The sequence below is a fragment of the Heptranchias perlo genome, chromosome 14 (assembly GCF_035084215.1).
Source record: "Heptranchias perlo isolate sHepPer1 chromosome 14, sHepPer1.hap1, whole genome shotgun sequence".
Lineage (NCBI taxonomy): Eukaryota > Metazoa > Chordata > Chondrichthyes > Hexanchiformes > Hexanchidae > Heptranchias > Heptranchias perlo.
The window spans coordinates 54,780,323-54,797,642 of NC_090338.1; the positions used below are offsets into that span (position 1 = coordinate 54,780,323).

A 17,320-nucleotide genomic window follows, 5' to 3' on the forward strand; every position below is an offset into this window, starting at 1 on the left:
CTACATTACAACACTTGAAAAACGCTTCATTTGCTGTAAAGCTCTTGGGGGCATCCTGAGGTGGTGAAAACTGATTTAACTGCAAGTCTTTCTTTAGATAAATAGTGTAAAATAATGATTGTGGTCTTTAGCCTTTTGTAGTCTTGAATGTGGTGGCACTTTTGAGTGAAATTGTATAGTTTACTTTATGAATGATTCTGGCCTTTAAATTGGTATACTTATATAGCACTTGTGCTTACCCAGCATGTCCAGAAACTATTGAATACAAGTCCATGTTTATTTGCCAATTTAGTGCATGTTTCTGGTTTAAGTTTCCAGCAGGTGTGTTGTCATGTGCTTTATGTTGTAGAGATGTAATTAGCACCCAGTGGGCTTCACTTTATGGTTTTCAGGTGCACAGGCACCTGTAGTCACTTTAGGCAGATGCAAATCAGCTGCTCCATGAAGCATTGAAGCCGTTCTGATCCTGTTATGCAGATAGCCATTTTATAGTTGATTTTAGAAATAAAAATGGCTTTGGCTGCCTCTACCCCTGCTTGCTATTAGAATGGTAGCAGGAACACAGTAGCGAAGATAGCACCTCACGCACGAGTACCCAGCCAGGAATGTGTATAAGATTCGATTGATGTTCCAGGAGATGTCTGAGCGACTGCGCTTTACAAGGGAGGCCATCGGCCGATACTGCGACTTGCTCCGCGATGATTTAAATGCCTGGTCCACATACAGCAGAGCCTTAATTATAGAATTAAAGGTGACCACAGCCCTTGACTTTTACAGGTCTGGATCCTTCCTGTCATCCATGGGGGACCTAGCCAAGGGGTAGTGAGGGCCTGTGTTCAGCAGGTAACTGATTCCGTAGGGCTAGGGAGTTCCTCAGATTTGGAATGTTTGCGGTGGAGCAAAGGCAGAGGGCATTAAGTTTCTACAGGATTATTGGCTTCCCCAGAGTGCTGGGTGCAATCAGCAATTCGCACTAAAGGCCCCCCTTCAGAACCCACAAAGATACCCGAACTGAAAGGGCTACCACTCCGTCAACGTTTGTGGTCTGCACATCTTGCATCTCAAAATTCTCATGCAAATAAACCAAGTTTAATGTATTAAAATACATGGTAAATATGCATATTTATGTAGGAATTTGCATCTATAGAGCACCTTATTGTGTCTTTTGGACATTCCAAAGTGCTTTACAACTAATGGATTACATTTGGAGTGCAGTCACTCGAGTGAATGCAGCAGCTAATTTGCACACAGCAAGGCTCCACCAACAGTGAACGAATGACCAGATAATCTCGGTGATCCCAGCTATGCTGTATATTTCAATTTACTCTGGTTATTTGTTTTTCTATTTGCAAAATGTAAAAGTGTAATTTTAACCTATTAAATTAAAATATTCCAGTTTGTAAACTTGCAATATTTTTTAATACAGGGGAAATGATGAGGAATGCTTCATCGGAGTTCGCGAGTGATCCTTGTTCTGCTATGAAACGTGGCAATATGGTTCGAGCTGCACGAGCATTGCTGTCTGCAGTTACTCGTCTTCTTATCCTGGCTGACATGGCAGATGTTTACAAACTACTTGTACAACTGAAAGTGGTATGTTCTATACTGAGTTTTCCCATTTAGCTTGAACTGTCTGATTCAGTGTTAAAATATGTAGTTGCTTTTACAAAAAGAAATGTTTATGCATACAATAATTACCTGCATAGAGCAGTAAGATGTTTACTGTTCTGATGTGACTCTTGGGAATCGTATGATACAGTTCTGGAAATTTCAGGGATGTGGCAAACTTGATTTTAAAAATTGAACCGTCCACTGATTTTGACTCAGATGATTGGAAACAGTCCCTTTTTTTGCAACAGAGTCGTCGAACAGGAGTTTTGTCCTTTCAGCTGTCTCTGCCCATAAAGATTTATGTAATTTTGTATAACACTCTTCAGGGACTGGGTGGTGCTGTGGGTTAGATACTAGTCTTTTACCTCTGGGACCTAGATTCAAATCCAGCCCAGACTTTAATGCAATAATTTTAATCCCCAGATTCTGCTGAAGTACATAAATAGAACAAAGCTTGAGCAAATAGTAATTCTGAACTATTCAGTTGAATTGTTGCCTGGTAGTTCACTGACAGCCATCTATTATCCTATATTTTGCATTGTTTTGTTTTTGACAAATCTTTTTTTGCAATGAAATGAGCCAATTTAGCCATGGAACAATTACTGTTTGAAGTAAAACTGCAGTGGTAATGAATTGTACCATTCATGGGTTGACTAACTCCATTTGAGGTAAAAGTTGACCTTCAGTATTAAGTTTCACAAGTGAATTTATTGTAATGTATAGTTATTTGTTAGCTGATTTGTATTGGGAAATGATTGACAGAAAAGGGATTTGTATTTGTACAATATATGGAAGTTACAGAATCTTTTTTCACAATCTAATATTGTACATATGGCCACCTTCCACTTTCAGAAGGCACATTAGGTTATCTTTAAACCAGATTTTATTGCTTGTTTAGTTTAATTTAGATTCAGAGAGTTACACATTAGCCCATAGGAAGGTATGGGGTGGGGGAGAAGCGACACATTGCCAATTTTCAGTGTCAGTTGTCCAGTATTTTGGGTCAACTTCCGACAACCACTAAATAACCTGACTATACCCATTCTGTAAACATGACCGTCTGCAACTTGGGATGCTACCACATAGATGTAAAGGTGATTTGGCTATAGTCGCAAGAACTTATTCCTACCATTGTTCAACTTGCCTCACCCCGTAATAAGCTTGGGGAAGGGAGGGATAACGAGTGAATGAATCTTGGTGACCATTTTGGTGTTGGAGTGGGCGAAGAGGAGTTGGGGTGAGAATGAGCAGTCTGAGACTGGAAGGAGGAAATTTGCAGCATATTTCAGCATAATCATTGACTCCCAGTGAACAAGGGCCTTTTGCCAATTAATATTTCTGCTATCCCCTTTGCACTTCCAAATTACTTGCACATCAGTACAAGAATACCCCCTTCACCCAACTATCCAGCAAAAAACACAAGTTGTATGGTTGCCAATTAGTAACAGTGACTCTCCTTAGTGCTGGAAATGTGATTTTAACGCACATTGACTGTTCAGTTCACTGCTGTGCATAGGGCGAGCAGAGTGGAGAGAGACTGGGACCTAGAGGGAACAAACTATGCTGGAAAGGCCAAAATAGACAGGAGGCGACTCAGGAACAGACTCGTGAGCACGATGAACCCCCTTTAGTGTCAATTTCATGTTGACCTAAATTTCTAGTCGAGACTTTTTTTATATATTGCATTGCCTTGTATGTTTTGTTCTTTGGATGTACATGTAATCAGTCTGATTGGGTTCTAGGTTGAAGAAACCCTTGTAAAAGTGAGAAATGCCAACACCGAGCAAGAGCTTGGAATACAGTTTAAGGCACTGAAACCTGAGGTGGATAAACTGAACCTTATGGCAGCCAAAAGACAGCAGGTATGAACAATATGCTGTGATCAAAACTTTTTTTTAGGAAAAACTTACTTTGTATAACCACAAATATGGAATTGGGGAAGATGTTTTTCAAATATACAGCTCGGAAAGAGGGGGCAATGCCAAACCATTAGCACTTTTGAGTGTTTTGGTAATACTAAGTTGAGACAAGCTGCAGTGTACACTAGTAGCTGTACTAAGATATTACAATTAGTGACTGCTATAATTTAATATTTGTGTTTTAGGAAAAGTATCTTCAGTCTCTTGGCTTGACTGGCAATTTAAAACATGCACTTTGGTGTGTTTTTCTTTAAGATGCTATATCAATGCAAACAGTTAACCCACCTAAGTTTTTTCAAGATGTTTAGCATAATCAGTCCATTCATGCCTTATTCACTTGAACAAAATTTTTATTTTTAACAGTTCTTGGCTCTTTTGAAAAGCAGGCATTAGTTATTTTAGGTGCTCAGTTAAAGATTTCTCATTAAATAGGAGAAAGGTGGGAAAGGGGCTTTATTCTGCCGAACTGAAGAATTTTGATGTATTTATATTGTAGCATACTGGGTGGGAGAGGTCAAAACTAGACATGGCTAAATGTCAACTGAAACAATATTGATGCTAGTTGGGTAGTCTGCAGGTCAGACAATCCCACTCCTTGCAATATCCTTTAGATCAAGAAGTTGAATGGCTCCTGTGAAAAATTGAAGGGAGGTATCTAGAATAAAAATGCAAGAGTATAGTTTATCGCTACTGAGATCTATAGATATTCATTTTAGAATCTTGGTGTAAGTTTAAAAAAATCTTATGACTTTTTAAGGAATTGAAGGATATTCATCATAGAGACCAAATGGCTGCAGCACGAGGAGTTCTGCAGAAGAATATCCCGATGCTCTACACTGCTTCACAGGCTTGTCTCCAGCACCCAGATGTGGCTGCTTACAAAGCCAACCGGGATTTGATCTATAAGCAGTTGACGCAGGCAGTTACAGGCATTTCAAATGCAGCCCAGGCAACTACATCAGAGGATGTCAACCTTGGTCAGCAAAGTAGTGCTGGTGAGCTGGCGGATGCTCTGAATCGCTTTGATGTGAGTACTTTCAATAAAATTTGATATTTTTAAGTAGATACTAATTTTTGGAGTTAAGGAAGTCATTTTAATATAACTAGTGCTGTGAGGTTGTATTCATTGTCATATGAACTTGGTCACTGCTTTATTCTTGTTGCTTGTCAATGAGCATAATGCAAGTCAGAAACCAAAACTGGGGAAAACTGTAATTAGAGGTTTTGAAACTGGTAGAGTGTAACGATTGAGAATTATGTTGTCCAACACAGTTTGTAGGCCAAATCTTTCACATTCCTTCCATATGGCCTGTGAAGCCCCAACTGGTTCTTTTCATGTGTGTAAAGCTGATTTTTAGCTTTGGCTCAGCTTCAGCCTTTAAAACTTACCAGCACTGTGAAAGGCTGCTCCATGCTTGATGGACTTAGACTAATCAGGGAGCAGCCTTTACCAGTTATCCAGACATGGGAAATTTCCAGAGCTGAGGCTCAAGGTACCTTGTTTTCAAAGTTTAGAGAAGGATGGCAAGATATGAATTTTCTATATAGGGGATCTTGTATTTTGTGTATGGGGTGGGAAAACAGGTGCTTTCATGTGTACGGGGCGGTCTGACTTTTTGTGTATATGGCCTCAGATCTGTGTACTCGTGTGGCTCTGGCCCACTCTTGGGTTTTGATGTGTACGTGACCACCCCCCCCCCCCACCCCCGTCCTAAAACATTTGACATCCCTGTTGTAGAAGATGCAAGTTAGCTGTGGTTATCTAGTACCTGCCAAGCATGCAAATGTGGCTGTGATTGTGTTTGTGTGAGATTATCTCTTGCACACAGAAGAAATTGTCTCCATGTTCTGAGGGTTTATTGAGTGTTAACCTGTTGATGAGCTAACTAGTGCTACCGTGTCTGTCATTTCTAAGAAGTTTGAAGATAGTGCATTTAAATTTATGTAGGATGTATACTTCCCATTTGGAAGTTTATGCAAGTTTGAATCTTGCATTTAAATTTATGTAGGATGTATACTTCCCATTTGGAAGTTTATGCAAGTTTGAATTTTGCCATTTTTGTTAGTGAATATACTCTTCATGCTGTTATTTGCTTTTCATTTTACTATGTGATGTTAACTAGTGTTTTATGAAGTGCAATTAAATACGGTATTCAGCCCAGTTCAACAATCTTGTAGAACTAAAAAGCTTGATCCAGTCCTTGCCCAATGTCCATATATTCAGTGGGACCACTGAATAGTGGATTCCTGATTTACTTTCTCCTACCCCAATGCCAGGGCCTTTGTTTAATTGTTGAGCCTGCATTCTGGCATAGGCTATAATTTAACCAGGTGCTTCAGCGTCTGTGTATGTTAACTTGGCTTGTTTACACTGACTCGTAGCTTCACACTATCCAGTTTCTCCAATGCCATCGATACTTATTTAAACAAATGCAACAAAGAAGAAAATAATTTTTGCAGGTGATTACAATTTTTGAACAGTTTGAACTTTAAAGTTTGCTGACGGCACTTGTTAGCTTGAGTATTTTCACAAAAGCAGAAACAGAGTTCTTGTGGGCGGTGAGAAAACTGTAGATATATACTTAATTCAAGTCCTTTTTTAAAAAGGAATAGATCAAACTGAGTTTTCCAACTTATTAAAAACACAAAACTCAGTGCTAACTAAAGATTTCAGCAGGTGTAAGACATCAAATCTCAGGAGCTACAATGCATCAAACATATTCCTTGTAGTTGTCAACATGCAGCCTGAGCTGCAGTGCAATTTGGGGTATGAGCACAATGTGTAGGTTAGGATCCAAGTCCAAACTAATGTTCCAAGCACTTTTTTTGGCACACAAACACAATGATAGCAACAAACAGGAAGACTATGCCATCTTTTCTTTCAGACCAGCCACTTGTTTAAATCAACTGAGTGGGTATCAGTACTTCCATTGGGGTGCAGTACTTGGCTAAAAGCATCTCTAACTTTTAAATGTGTGCATTGGGATATTAACCTGGGCATGTACTTCTCGGCGCATGCCACTCCCCACTGCTTTTTCATCCTTGTAAATGCTATGATTTTCCTCAGTGTAAATGTATTTTCCTGAACACTCATGATCCTGGTTAAGATTTGGTTCTCATCTTGTAGTTTATGCTTTTCAACCTGCTGGTCAGGGGCAACCTGGGAAACGAGACATTTTGTGTAGCATTGATTTTCCTTTTACAATCTCATTGAGATTAGAAGGCTGCAGGCAGCACATAATTGTTACTGGAGAGAAGCTTAGAAATGTCTTGGGGATTCTGCACAATGTCTTTTTAAGTTGGCTGTGAGCAAGAATCTCAAACAAGGGAGACACTTTTTAAAACATTATGGATCACATGGCAATTAGTCTTTTGCACCTTTTTAAGAGTTGGTAAGCATGTAAGACTGAATTCTTGCTCACTGTTTTGACACATTTGTTTTCCAAGTTCTCAATATTAAGTGCCTAATTTCAATGTAACTTGGTGATACCAGGAGGAATTGCTATGGGAACACAATTGGAGAAGGGCTGTTAATATAATCAAAACTTCTTTTGAATCAAAGTGCTAAAGAATTTAGCTTTATACAATAATTATGCTAATTAGCTCTATTCAATAGTATCAACTGTGCAACATTGAGCAGGAGATTTAAATAATTGCTTGAAGTTTGTTTACTGAGAATTGTATTTAAAATTGCTTTTCTTTTGCACTTTTTGTCAATTGGTAGAAGGGTATGGAACACAGTTAAATGTAATTCTTTTAGCTTTGTTTCTGCTTGCACTGAGTCATCATTTTGTAGTATGAGGCAAGTACATGCACTCTTCATCTCCACACAAAATAGATGTTAATCTAGGTCTGAAAAACCATGTGCTAGGTATGCACTCTTGAGGTTTGACATTATGTCCATTAGGACATCCATCAATGTACCTGCAGAGACTGTTGTAATAGTTAGGAAAAATTACTTTTCCTAATTTACAAAATTCCTGGTTGTTTTCAATATTCCTTTCTAAGTTTGCAAATGTTAACTGGCAGTCTGATCAATAATCCTTACCTCCGGTTAGAAATTGAGGTCTACAGCAAATATTTGTTCAGGTTCAGTACTTTCAGCCATTCTCAAGCAGTCTAGTCACTTGTTTCTTATGGAAGTTGATACCTATTTGCTATATCTACTGGAGTGGTAGAGGGACTTGGAAGCGTAACAATGAAACTGCTAGGTCAGATCTGTGTCTTATGCACATGTACTTCCTCAGTCTCTCCAAAGATGGACCGAGTGAGCACTAGGGGAGATGATGTTTGATTTGTATGCTGCTTTATTCTGCAGTAGGCAAAATATACCGCACACTTGGAATAATCAGCATAACTTTCATTTGTATACGATTACAAAAATAAAGAACATGCATACTTTAGCCTGCTGCAGGTTGTCCTACCTTAATGTCAAAGGACAGACAGACAGTCAGGACAGGTAGCAGTGACAATCAGAGCAGAGGTTTTTCCTCCCTTTTTTGTAGCCTTTGAGGATTGACCAACCTTTTGTGGGGGCTGTGAGAGGCTTTTAAAAAATCAGAATAGACACAGATCAAAGAAAGAGATCCAGTACCAAGTTACAAAGTGTCTTTCTAAATAACCAGAAGTGGCTAACGAATTGTCCATTCCTCTCGGGGTCCCAATCTTGAGTTGCAATTACCATTCATCTGATTACTGATACCCAAACCAATATGGGGCTGTCTTGGCAAGCTTAATCCCTTTCGGACAACTTTTAGCTAAAAGAACACTCCATAATACATCTCGTGTCCCGGTGCTTTCTGTTGGGGGAAGAAAATGACCAAGGAATCCTGAACTGTGATGCCTCGTAAGTCAAAAAATAAGAAGGGCATTGCTTCATGTACCAATTGATTACTGAAACCTCTATCAATATAAAGAGACCATACCAAGTATCACTGCAGTGTCGACTTCAACTATGCCAAAGGCTTTAAGTATTGTACTAAATACACTAGTTCATTTAACTGGTTGTGTTGCATTTCACATTTGCCTAGGATTTTTTGACTGGACTTCGGGAATGTCTTTCAGTTGTCTCATTTAAAAAAAAATAAAGTTGATGATGAATTAGAATTTGCAGGTCGCTGACCAAAATATCAGGCCATTCATCTGATGAGTACCACCCAAATAAAGTAGAAGTTTTGTCCACCAACTATACTGATCAGCATTGATGTCAGCCCTTAAGAGACCAATAGATATTCAGCTGACATTGCCCTTCAATCAATCTAAGCATCAAAAGAGAGGTGTGGAATTTTTTTCAGTCCATGACCTGATGTGGTGTGATTGTGACTGAAGACTGGTTGCTTCCCTCTTATTTTTTGGACAAACCCCCTCATCCCACACATCTATCATACCTGTACTGGCTAAACAAAGAGAATTCCATGGCATTATCTTCAGTGGCAGGAAACTTTACATGGGATTTAGTTTCCTTACTGATTCTGGGGTCTAGTATCTTTACAAGTGAAGCTCTTTATTGCTGAGCCACAGACTGTAACGTCATGGTCAATTATTTTGTAAGATTTTGCTGTAATGCTCGTTCAGCCCCTAGTCGCCCAGGGGGAAAAATTGGGTGGGTTACTCCCTTTTGGTATCTCATCACACAAGATATTTGGAAAATAAGCCAACTAGTTCTTAATAAATTTTAACCTCTTAGCAACTCAGATTGCACATTTATACTTTTATTTTTGACAAGCCGTAACTTCTGTAGTCTTGTCTCATAAACCAGCCTTTTGATGCTGTTGGCCAGCCACAGATCTCTGCAAGGTTCCGATTATGTCTCGGTGACCAAAACCGGATTTAGATCAAGATTTGATCTGACCAGAGCACTAGGTAGTTCAAGTGGTGAGTCTGCTAACAATGCCAGATCTTTCAACCTCACCTTTTAGCTATTTCTTTACTATTCATCAAGTACATTGGCAGAATGGGCAACCTGTGTGTGTTACGCTATACTTAGTTGTATTAAATTTCTTTTGCCCCTGTCATGCCTATTTACAAATGTAACTTTTTTTAGTTCCTAACTATTTCCTCTGACTCCACTTTTTTGAATTTCTCCCTTTCCTCTTCTGCTTCCCCCTTCCCTCAAAATTAGTTTTGGGGTATCTAAATTTGTTCACTTTGCATTGAGCTTCTGAACCAGCTGTTAGATGTAGGTTAGAAACAAGTGGTCCCAACATACTTTCGCTGGCACTCCATTCAAGTTGCGTCCACCTTCCTTCAGCTGCAATGTTACTCCCTTTAACCAGTAGCTACTTTCCTTCAATGGCTTTCTTGTCTAATTTTAGATTTTGCCTGGGATTGCTCTGAGTAGAGAAGGTTGAGGGGGGATTTGCTAGAATGTATTCACGAGAGCGATATTTAAGGTGATTGGTTCTTTTGCCAAAGGTGACATGAGGAAAACCTTTTTTACACGAGTGGTTAAGATCTGGAATGCGTGAGGGGGTGATGAAGGCAGATTCAATTGTGGCTTTCAAAAGGGAATTGGATAAGTACTTGAAGGGAAAAAATTTACAAGGCTGCGGGGGAGTGGGGCTAGCTGGATTGCTGTTGCATAGAGCCGGCACGAGCTCAACGGGTCGAATGGCCCCCTACCGTGTTGTAACCACTCTGATTCTACAACTCTCTGCTTTTAGCCTTATGTCGCAGCCATCTAATGAGGTCATTATCAAGTCTGCTTCAGATTTGTCTCTCATGGCTCCCCTTACTTGCTAAATCGTGAAGCAGTCATGCAGTATAGTTACAACTTAGATGCTGAGCCACTTGGGCATTTGCAAATTATTGGATTTGGCTGAATTTCCCCCAGTTATGTAACTTCCCTGGTTTTACCTGTCCTCCTTACCTGAGTTTTCTTCATTTGTTCTGACTAGACAGTCGGCAGTACACCCTAGGCATTGCTTTTGCTCTGTTAAACATCCATCTCATAGTTTGCAATCTCTCTATCTTTTCACAGGAGCCACTGTTTCTATTTCCCAGGTGTCAATTTCAGTATAGAGCCATGCTCTGTACTGTTTGCTCATCCCTATTTGAATGACCTGTACTCTTGTATATTGTATCCGTCTCCATCTTCTGATGTTAGCAAAGATTCTGTTGCTGTTACACAACAATTCCCTATTGCTACAACAGCCTCAAGTTGAATTCTCTTTCAAAAGCTCATAGTATTTGTATCTTAATGTAGATTCCCTTTTTTGTCTTTGGTTTCTCCCTTTAGTCGAAAGCTGGGTCCAGTATTTCTCTTATGGAAAATTGTGCTGTTAGTGGTCTTGATTTTACTATGTTAAGGGCTCTATATAAATGCAAGTTGTTGGTTACAGCTTGCAGGGTTAATTTTTAATTAGTAAAAAATTATTCACTTTTAAAAAAATCTGCCTTTGCACATTGTTACTGTGGGTGCTTATGGAGCATTATTATACATAGCATACTAAATTCCTTAGGAGGAACAAGGCAGTTTGTCTTGCTAGATCTGAACAGTGCAATGCATAGCAAAATGGTTGGTGAAATGCATTCTGTACTGCCATTACCTCTGAACAAACTCTAATTGTCATTTGCAAATTCTGCTGATGTTCTGAGCATTGCTAAATTAAGTTATCAATTTCATTTGTAAAGCTGCTAAAAGGAGTAATTACCATGCTTTTACTAAGCATTATTATTTGACAGCTAGTGATGGTGATGCCTTTTGGCAAATCTGTCCTGGCATCTGGGGTTAATGGCCCCCTTCTAGGTCACCCATCCATAGAATCTCACACCACAGAAGGAGGCCACTCTAGTTGTTCTAGTACTTTTTGTTGTACTGTATAAAGAATGATGGATGCTGATAGAGAACATATCATTTAGGTTCTTCATTTTGTCAAATGATATGCATCCTCCAAATACCAATCATCCCCTTAGACCTTGCAGGAGATCAATTTCTTTTGTCTTAAGGATTTTAGATTTCTTTAGCCTGGACTGATCCTAGGTCAAAGTTAACTGATGCTTCACTGTTTAATGAGGTCTTGCATAATGTAGAAGCAAGATACCACTTAAGGTACCACATGAAATAGCTGATATACTAGGCACCCTTAAAAAGGTATTGATATGATTTCCACAGACCTAACTTAGGCCTGAGTTAACTTGTATGTGCTGTTTGGAGGATAATGACTAACCTCTATCATTACCAAAGATAAACTGGAAAAACTGAGTGCAGATGACAGGAATGCCTGCTTGGTGCTGTTTAAAAAGTGTTACGTAACTTGGCTTCTGAGTACAAGTGTTGGTTTAATATTTTGTCTTGGTGATTCAAGTGTTTTTTTTAAAAAAAACTATAAACTTCAAATTGTTGTATAGCCTGAAGTACAGGTTCTGAGACAATAGCTGCAGTCGCTGAATTTTGCTAACCTAAAAATGTAGAAAATTATTTAATAATGTACTTATAAAATACATTGAAAGAAAGTTGGAAAAACTTGGCTCCTTAAAAATGTCACACTCATAGCCTATTTAGTGCATTGTTGAAGTACTGATGTGAAACATAAGAATATTGTGTGCAGTCTGTATACTATAATCTAGAAATTCATAATATAACTTTTGTGCTGTTAAATTTAACAGCCTAACTTATTCATCTGTCCTGACTTGCAGTTTAAATTCCTATTAAGTAAATTTTATTTCTATCTGAGGAGAGAAGGGAGATAGCTCCTCCCTCCTCCGGTTTCTATCTTTTTTGCATTGCAGTACAGTTGTGTTTTGCTATCTGGTAGGTGGCAAATTATCCACAATTTCTGTATGCTGACTTCTTAATCTCAGTGAGGTTATCAAGAGGAAATGAATTGAAATGGTTCCTCAGAGTGAGAAAAGTTACAAGCAAATCAGTTTGCATCTCCTCAGCCAATCCAAGAACTATATTGATAGCCTGGGATTAAATCTTCTGTTAGAACCCTTACTCTGGGAATAGTGTGCAGCACAACAAGAACTAAGGAGTTCAGTTAGCAGTGGAGGTGGTTGGTGGGACTCTTGGAAGGAGAGTGAGAGGTACAATGTAAGCAACTGCAGGAACAGAATTCCTGAACTCTGCATGTTTCCATTGTGTTGAAAGTAAAGTAATGCAATTCAAATGTATTTTAATGCTTGTTTTTTTTAGAACAAACTGGCAGTGTGGAGTCCATCATTAAATAATACACCTAGATGATCTTGCTTTGCAAACTTTTCATGTCATGCATCAGTCCTGTCATGTCTACCTTCATCTTTTGGAAAAAAAGATAAATGTAAAAGACTGCTAAACTATAGCATGAACAATGCATTGAAGCACAGCCAAGACATACGAGACCTTGGATAATCCTATCGGTATCCTTTTACCACTGATAGTATAATGTATTCCCAGTAATGCATTTACGTATCCTTGCAGCTTTGGAAATTTGCCCATTGTTGCAAAAATCTGATCATTGACTATTTAAAGGGGATCGTTTTCGATGGCAAATAGAGAAGACAGGAACACAGTGGGTTAGAGAACACTCCTAGGTGTGCCAAGAAGAACTTGATGGAGCTTGTTTTACTGAGCTAGGAGGGTGAACTCTTTCCAGCATGCAAAATATAATTGACATGTTGGTGATCAATATAACAAAAGATGCATTAAGTATCTGGCCTGGTATTTAAGTAGGGGGAGAGAGGCGTGAACACATCTACAAAAACTTGTATGTGTATAGTGCCTTTAACATGTTAAAAAAAAAATCCCAATTGCTTCATAGAGCAGAATAAAATAAGTATAAATGGGAGGTGGCAAAGCATGGTTAAATAGGTAAATTTTGAGGCATTTAAAGTCAGGGAGAGGTGACAACATGAAGGGGTTGGGGAAAGAGTTTGAGATTACAGTTAAGGCAGCTGAGAGCTTTGCCACTGATTTATATTGGAGGTGATCAGAGATGGAGTAGGGCGAATCAATGGAAGGATTTTTTTTTGATGAGATTTTGAAATGGCTTTAGGGTGATATGGAGCTCCAGTTGGTGGGCAAACGTTGGGATGATGGACAGAGAGGACTTAGTGTGGAACAGGATGTGGGTGGAGGAGTTTTGGATTGTTTGGCGGGTGGAGTTTGAAGGAGTTTAACGAAACAATTTTGGAGGCGATCATGTGGATCAGGGCTGCAAAGATGGCAGTGTTCCGGAGGTGGGATTTGACATTTCAGTTCTGTCAAGAAAGACACGGGTTGCACACAATCTAGTACAGCCTGAACGAGCAGTTGAAGATGGAACTAGCAGTGAAGGTACAGGGTTTTTTTCTGGAGGGTGAATATGATGCTTTCAGTTTTCCTATTACATTTGAAGATGTTTTATCACATCCACAACTTGGTGTTAAACTGATAGTATTGACTGCGCAGAGGAGGAAAGTGGTAGAGAGGTGGAGCACAATGTTATCGGTGCCCATGTGGAAACTGATCCCATTTCTTCGAATTATGTGATCATTGAGGGGAAGCAGGTAAATAATGAAAAGGAGTGTACTGAGGATGGAACCTTGGGTTACACCAGAGGTGACTCTGTAGGGGTGAGAAGAAGCCATTGCTAAAGATACTCTGGCCATTCTTGGACAAGTAAAAGTGGAACCATGTAAGAGCAACATATTCCAAGGTACTTCAGCTTCACAAGGGAGTAGGATAGAGGAAGCTGAAAGAGGAGTTCATGATGTGTAAGGCTGAAAGTATGTTCAAGGATAATTTAAGGAGACTTTTGTAGGTAGTCAGAGGTGTCAAAGAAGTTGGAGCGTGGGGAGCATGATAGTTGTTGGTGATTGGGGTACAGTGTGAACGTACAGGCCAGTACAGTCTGGGGGTTTCTGCCCCCCCTGAATATAGTAAATCTTGTTTATAATAGTTTCTAATTTTGGAAATACATAGTTTGGTGAGACACTTAGACTAGTAAGAGTTTAAAAGGTGGAAGCTGATTTAATCATAAGAGGAATCATGAAGAGTTTGGAGCTAGATTAGTCTGTGAATTTCCATTTATTTTTTACTTGGTGGATTAGTCCTATAAAATATCTGTTCTGCCTCTGCACAAAACTAAAGGCTGCATTACTGCATTTAATAGAACAATTTTTGTATTTTTAGTGGCAGCAATTGAGAATTTGTTTTGTGCTTGCTGATAAAGACTATTATAGTAACTTGAAAACTAGAATCGTACAACTCGAATACAGCAAGGAGGCTGCCATTCGGCCCATCGTGCCTGTGCCACCTCTTTCAGCCAGAAGTGCCGAGTGGACGATCCATCTCTGCCTCCTCCTGATATCCCCACCATCACCGAAGCCAGTCGTCAGCCAATTCGATTCACTCCACGTGATATCAAGAAACGGCTGAGTGCACTGGATACAACAAAGGCTATGGACCCTGACAACATCCCGGCTGTCGTGCTGAAGACTTGTGCTCCAGAACTAGCTGCGCCTCTAGCCAAGCTGTTCCAGTACAGCTACAACACTGGCATCTACCCGACAATGTGGAAAATTGCCCAGGTATGTCCTGTCCACAAAAAGCAGGACAAATCCAATCTGGCTAATTACCGCCCCATCAGTCTACTCTCAATCATCAGCAAAGTGATTGAAGGTGTCGTTGACAGTGCTATCAAGCGGCACTTATTCACCAATAACCTGCTCACCGATGCTCAGTTTGGGTTCCGCCAGGACCACTCGGCTCCAGACCTCATTATAGCCGTGGTCCAAACATGGACAAAAGAGCTGAATTCCAGAGTTGAGGTGAGAGTGACTGTCCTTGACATCAATGCAGCATTTGACCAAGTGTGGCACCAAGGAGCCCTAGTAAAATTGAAGTCAATGGGAATTGGGGAAAACTCTCCAGTAGCTGGAGTCATACCTAGCACAAAGGAAGATGGTAGTGGTTGTTGGAGGCCAATCATCTCAGCCCCAGGACATTGCTGCAGGAGTTCCTCAAGGCAATGTCCTAGGCCCAACCATCTTCAGCTACTTCATGAATGACCTTCCCTCTATCATAAGGTCAGAAATGGGGATGTTCGCTGATGATTGCACAGTGTTCAGTTCCATTCGCAACCCCTCAAATAATGAAGCAGTCCGAGCCCGCATACAGCAAGATCTGGACAACATCCAGGGTTGGGCTGATAAGTGGCAAGTAACATTCGTGCCAGACAAGTGCCAGGCAATGACTATCTCCAACAAGAGTGTCTAACCACCTTCCCTTGACATCCAACGGCATTACCATTACTGAACCCCCCCCCACCATCAACATCCTGGGGGTCATCATTGACCAGAAACTTAACTGGATCAGCCATCTAAATACTGTGGCCACAAGTGCAGGTCAGAGGCTGGGTATTCTGCAGCGAGTGACTCACCACCTGACTTCCCCAAAGCCTTTCCACCATCTACAAGGCACAAGTCAGGAGTGTGGAATACTCTCCACTTGCCTGGATGAGTGCAGCTCCAACAACACTCAAGAAGCTCGACACAATCAAAGATAAAGTAGCCCGCTTGATTGGCACCCCATCCACAATCTTAAACATTCACTCCCTTCACCACCGGCGCACTGTGGCTGCAGTGTGTACCATCCACAGGATGCCCTGCAGCAACTCGCCAAGGCTTCTTCGACAGCACCTCCTAAACCCGCGACCTCTACCACCTAGAAGGACAAGAGCAGCAGGTGCATGGGAACAACACCACCTGCACATTCCCTTCCACGTCACACACCGTCCTGACTTGGAAATATATCGCCGTTCCTTCATCGTCGCTGGGTCAAAATCCTGGAACTCCCTTCCTAACAGCACTGTGGGAGAACCTTCACCACACGGACTGCAGCGGTTCAAGAAGGTGGCTCACCACCACCTTCTCGAGGGCAATTAGGGATGGGCAATAAATGCCAGCCTCGCCAGCGCGCCCACATCCCATGAACGAATTTTTAAAAGAAAGCTCTGCAACTTTTTCGCCTTCAAGTATTCAATCCCATTTTGAAGTTACTATTGAATCTGTTTCCACCACCCTTTCAGGCAGAGCACTCTAGATCACAACTCGCTGTGTAAATCATTTTTTCCTCGTGTCGCCTTTGGTTCTTTTGCCAATTACTGTAAATCTGTATCCTGAGGCTACCCACCCTTCTGCCACTGGAAACAGTTTCTCCTTATTTACTCTATCAAAATACTTTGTTATTTTGAAAACCTCCAATCAAATTTTCCTTTGATCCTTCTCTGATCTAAGGAGAACAATCCCAGCTTCTCTAATCTTTCTACATAACAAGTCCTGCATTCCTAGTACCATTGTAGTAAATCTCTGCACCCTCTTCAAGGCCTTGATATCCTTCATAAAGTATGGTGTGTGGAATTGGCCACGATATTCTAGCTGGTGACTAACCTGTGTTTCATAAAGGTTTAACATAACTTCCTTACTTTTGTACTCTGTGCCTCTCTTTATAAAGCCAAGGATCCCATATACCTTTTTAGCAGCCTTCTCAACTTGTCCTGCCACTTTCAAAGACTTGTCTACATGTACCCCCAGGTGTGTCTGTTCCTGCACCCCCTTCAAAATTGTACCATTTTAGTTTGTAATGCTTTTCATTCTTCCTACCAAAATGAATCACTTCAGACTCATCTGCATTAAATTTTATCTACCATGTGTCTGCCCATTTCACCAGCCTGTCCGTTACTGAAGTCTGTGACTATCCTCTTCATAGTTTACTACATTTCCGAGTTTTGTGTCCTCTGCAAACTTTGGAATTATGCCCTGTAAACCCAAGCCTCGGTCATTAATATATATCGAAGAGCAGTGGCCCAATACTGAACCTGGGGGGACAC

General features: G+C 40.4%; 1 protein-coding gene across 3 annotated transcripts in view; it reads left to right on the forward strand.

Moving 5' to 3' along the window:
- Positions 1-17,320, forward strand: part of ctnna1 (catenin (cadherin-associated protein), alpha 1) — a 146,710-nt gene that overhangs the window by 37,811 nt on the left and 91,579 nt on the right. For all 3 annotated transcript variants that reach the window (XM_067996449.1, XM_067996448.1, XM_067996447.1), the window contains exons 4-6: positions 1,427-1,593; positions 3,354-3,473; positions 4,288-4,557. In XM_067996449.1, the coding sequence (XP_067852550.1) occupies positions 1,427-1,593; positions 3,354-3,473; positions 4,288-4,557 (557 nt within the window). The remainder of the gene's footprint in view (positions 1-1,426; positions 1,594-3,353; positions 3,474-4,287; positions 4,558-17,320) is intronic.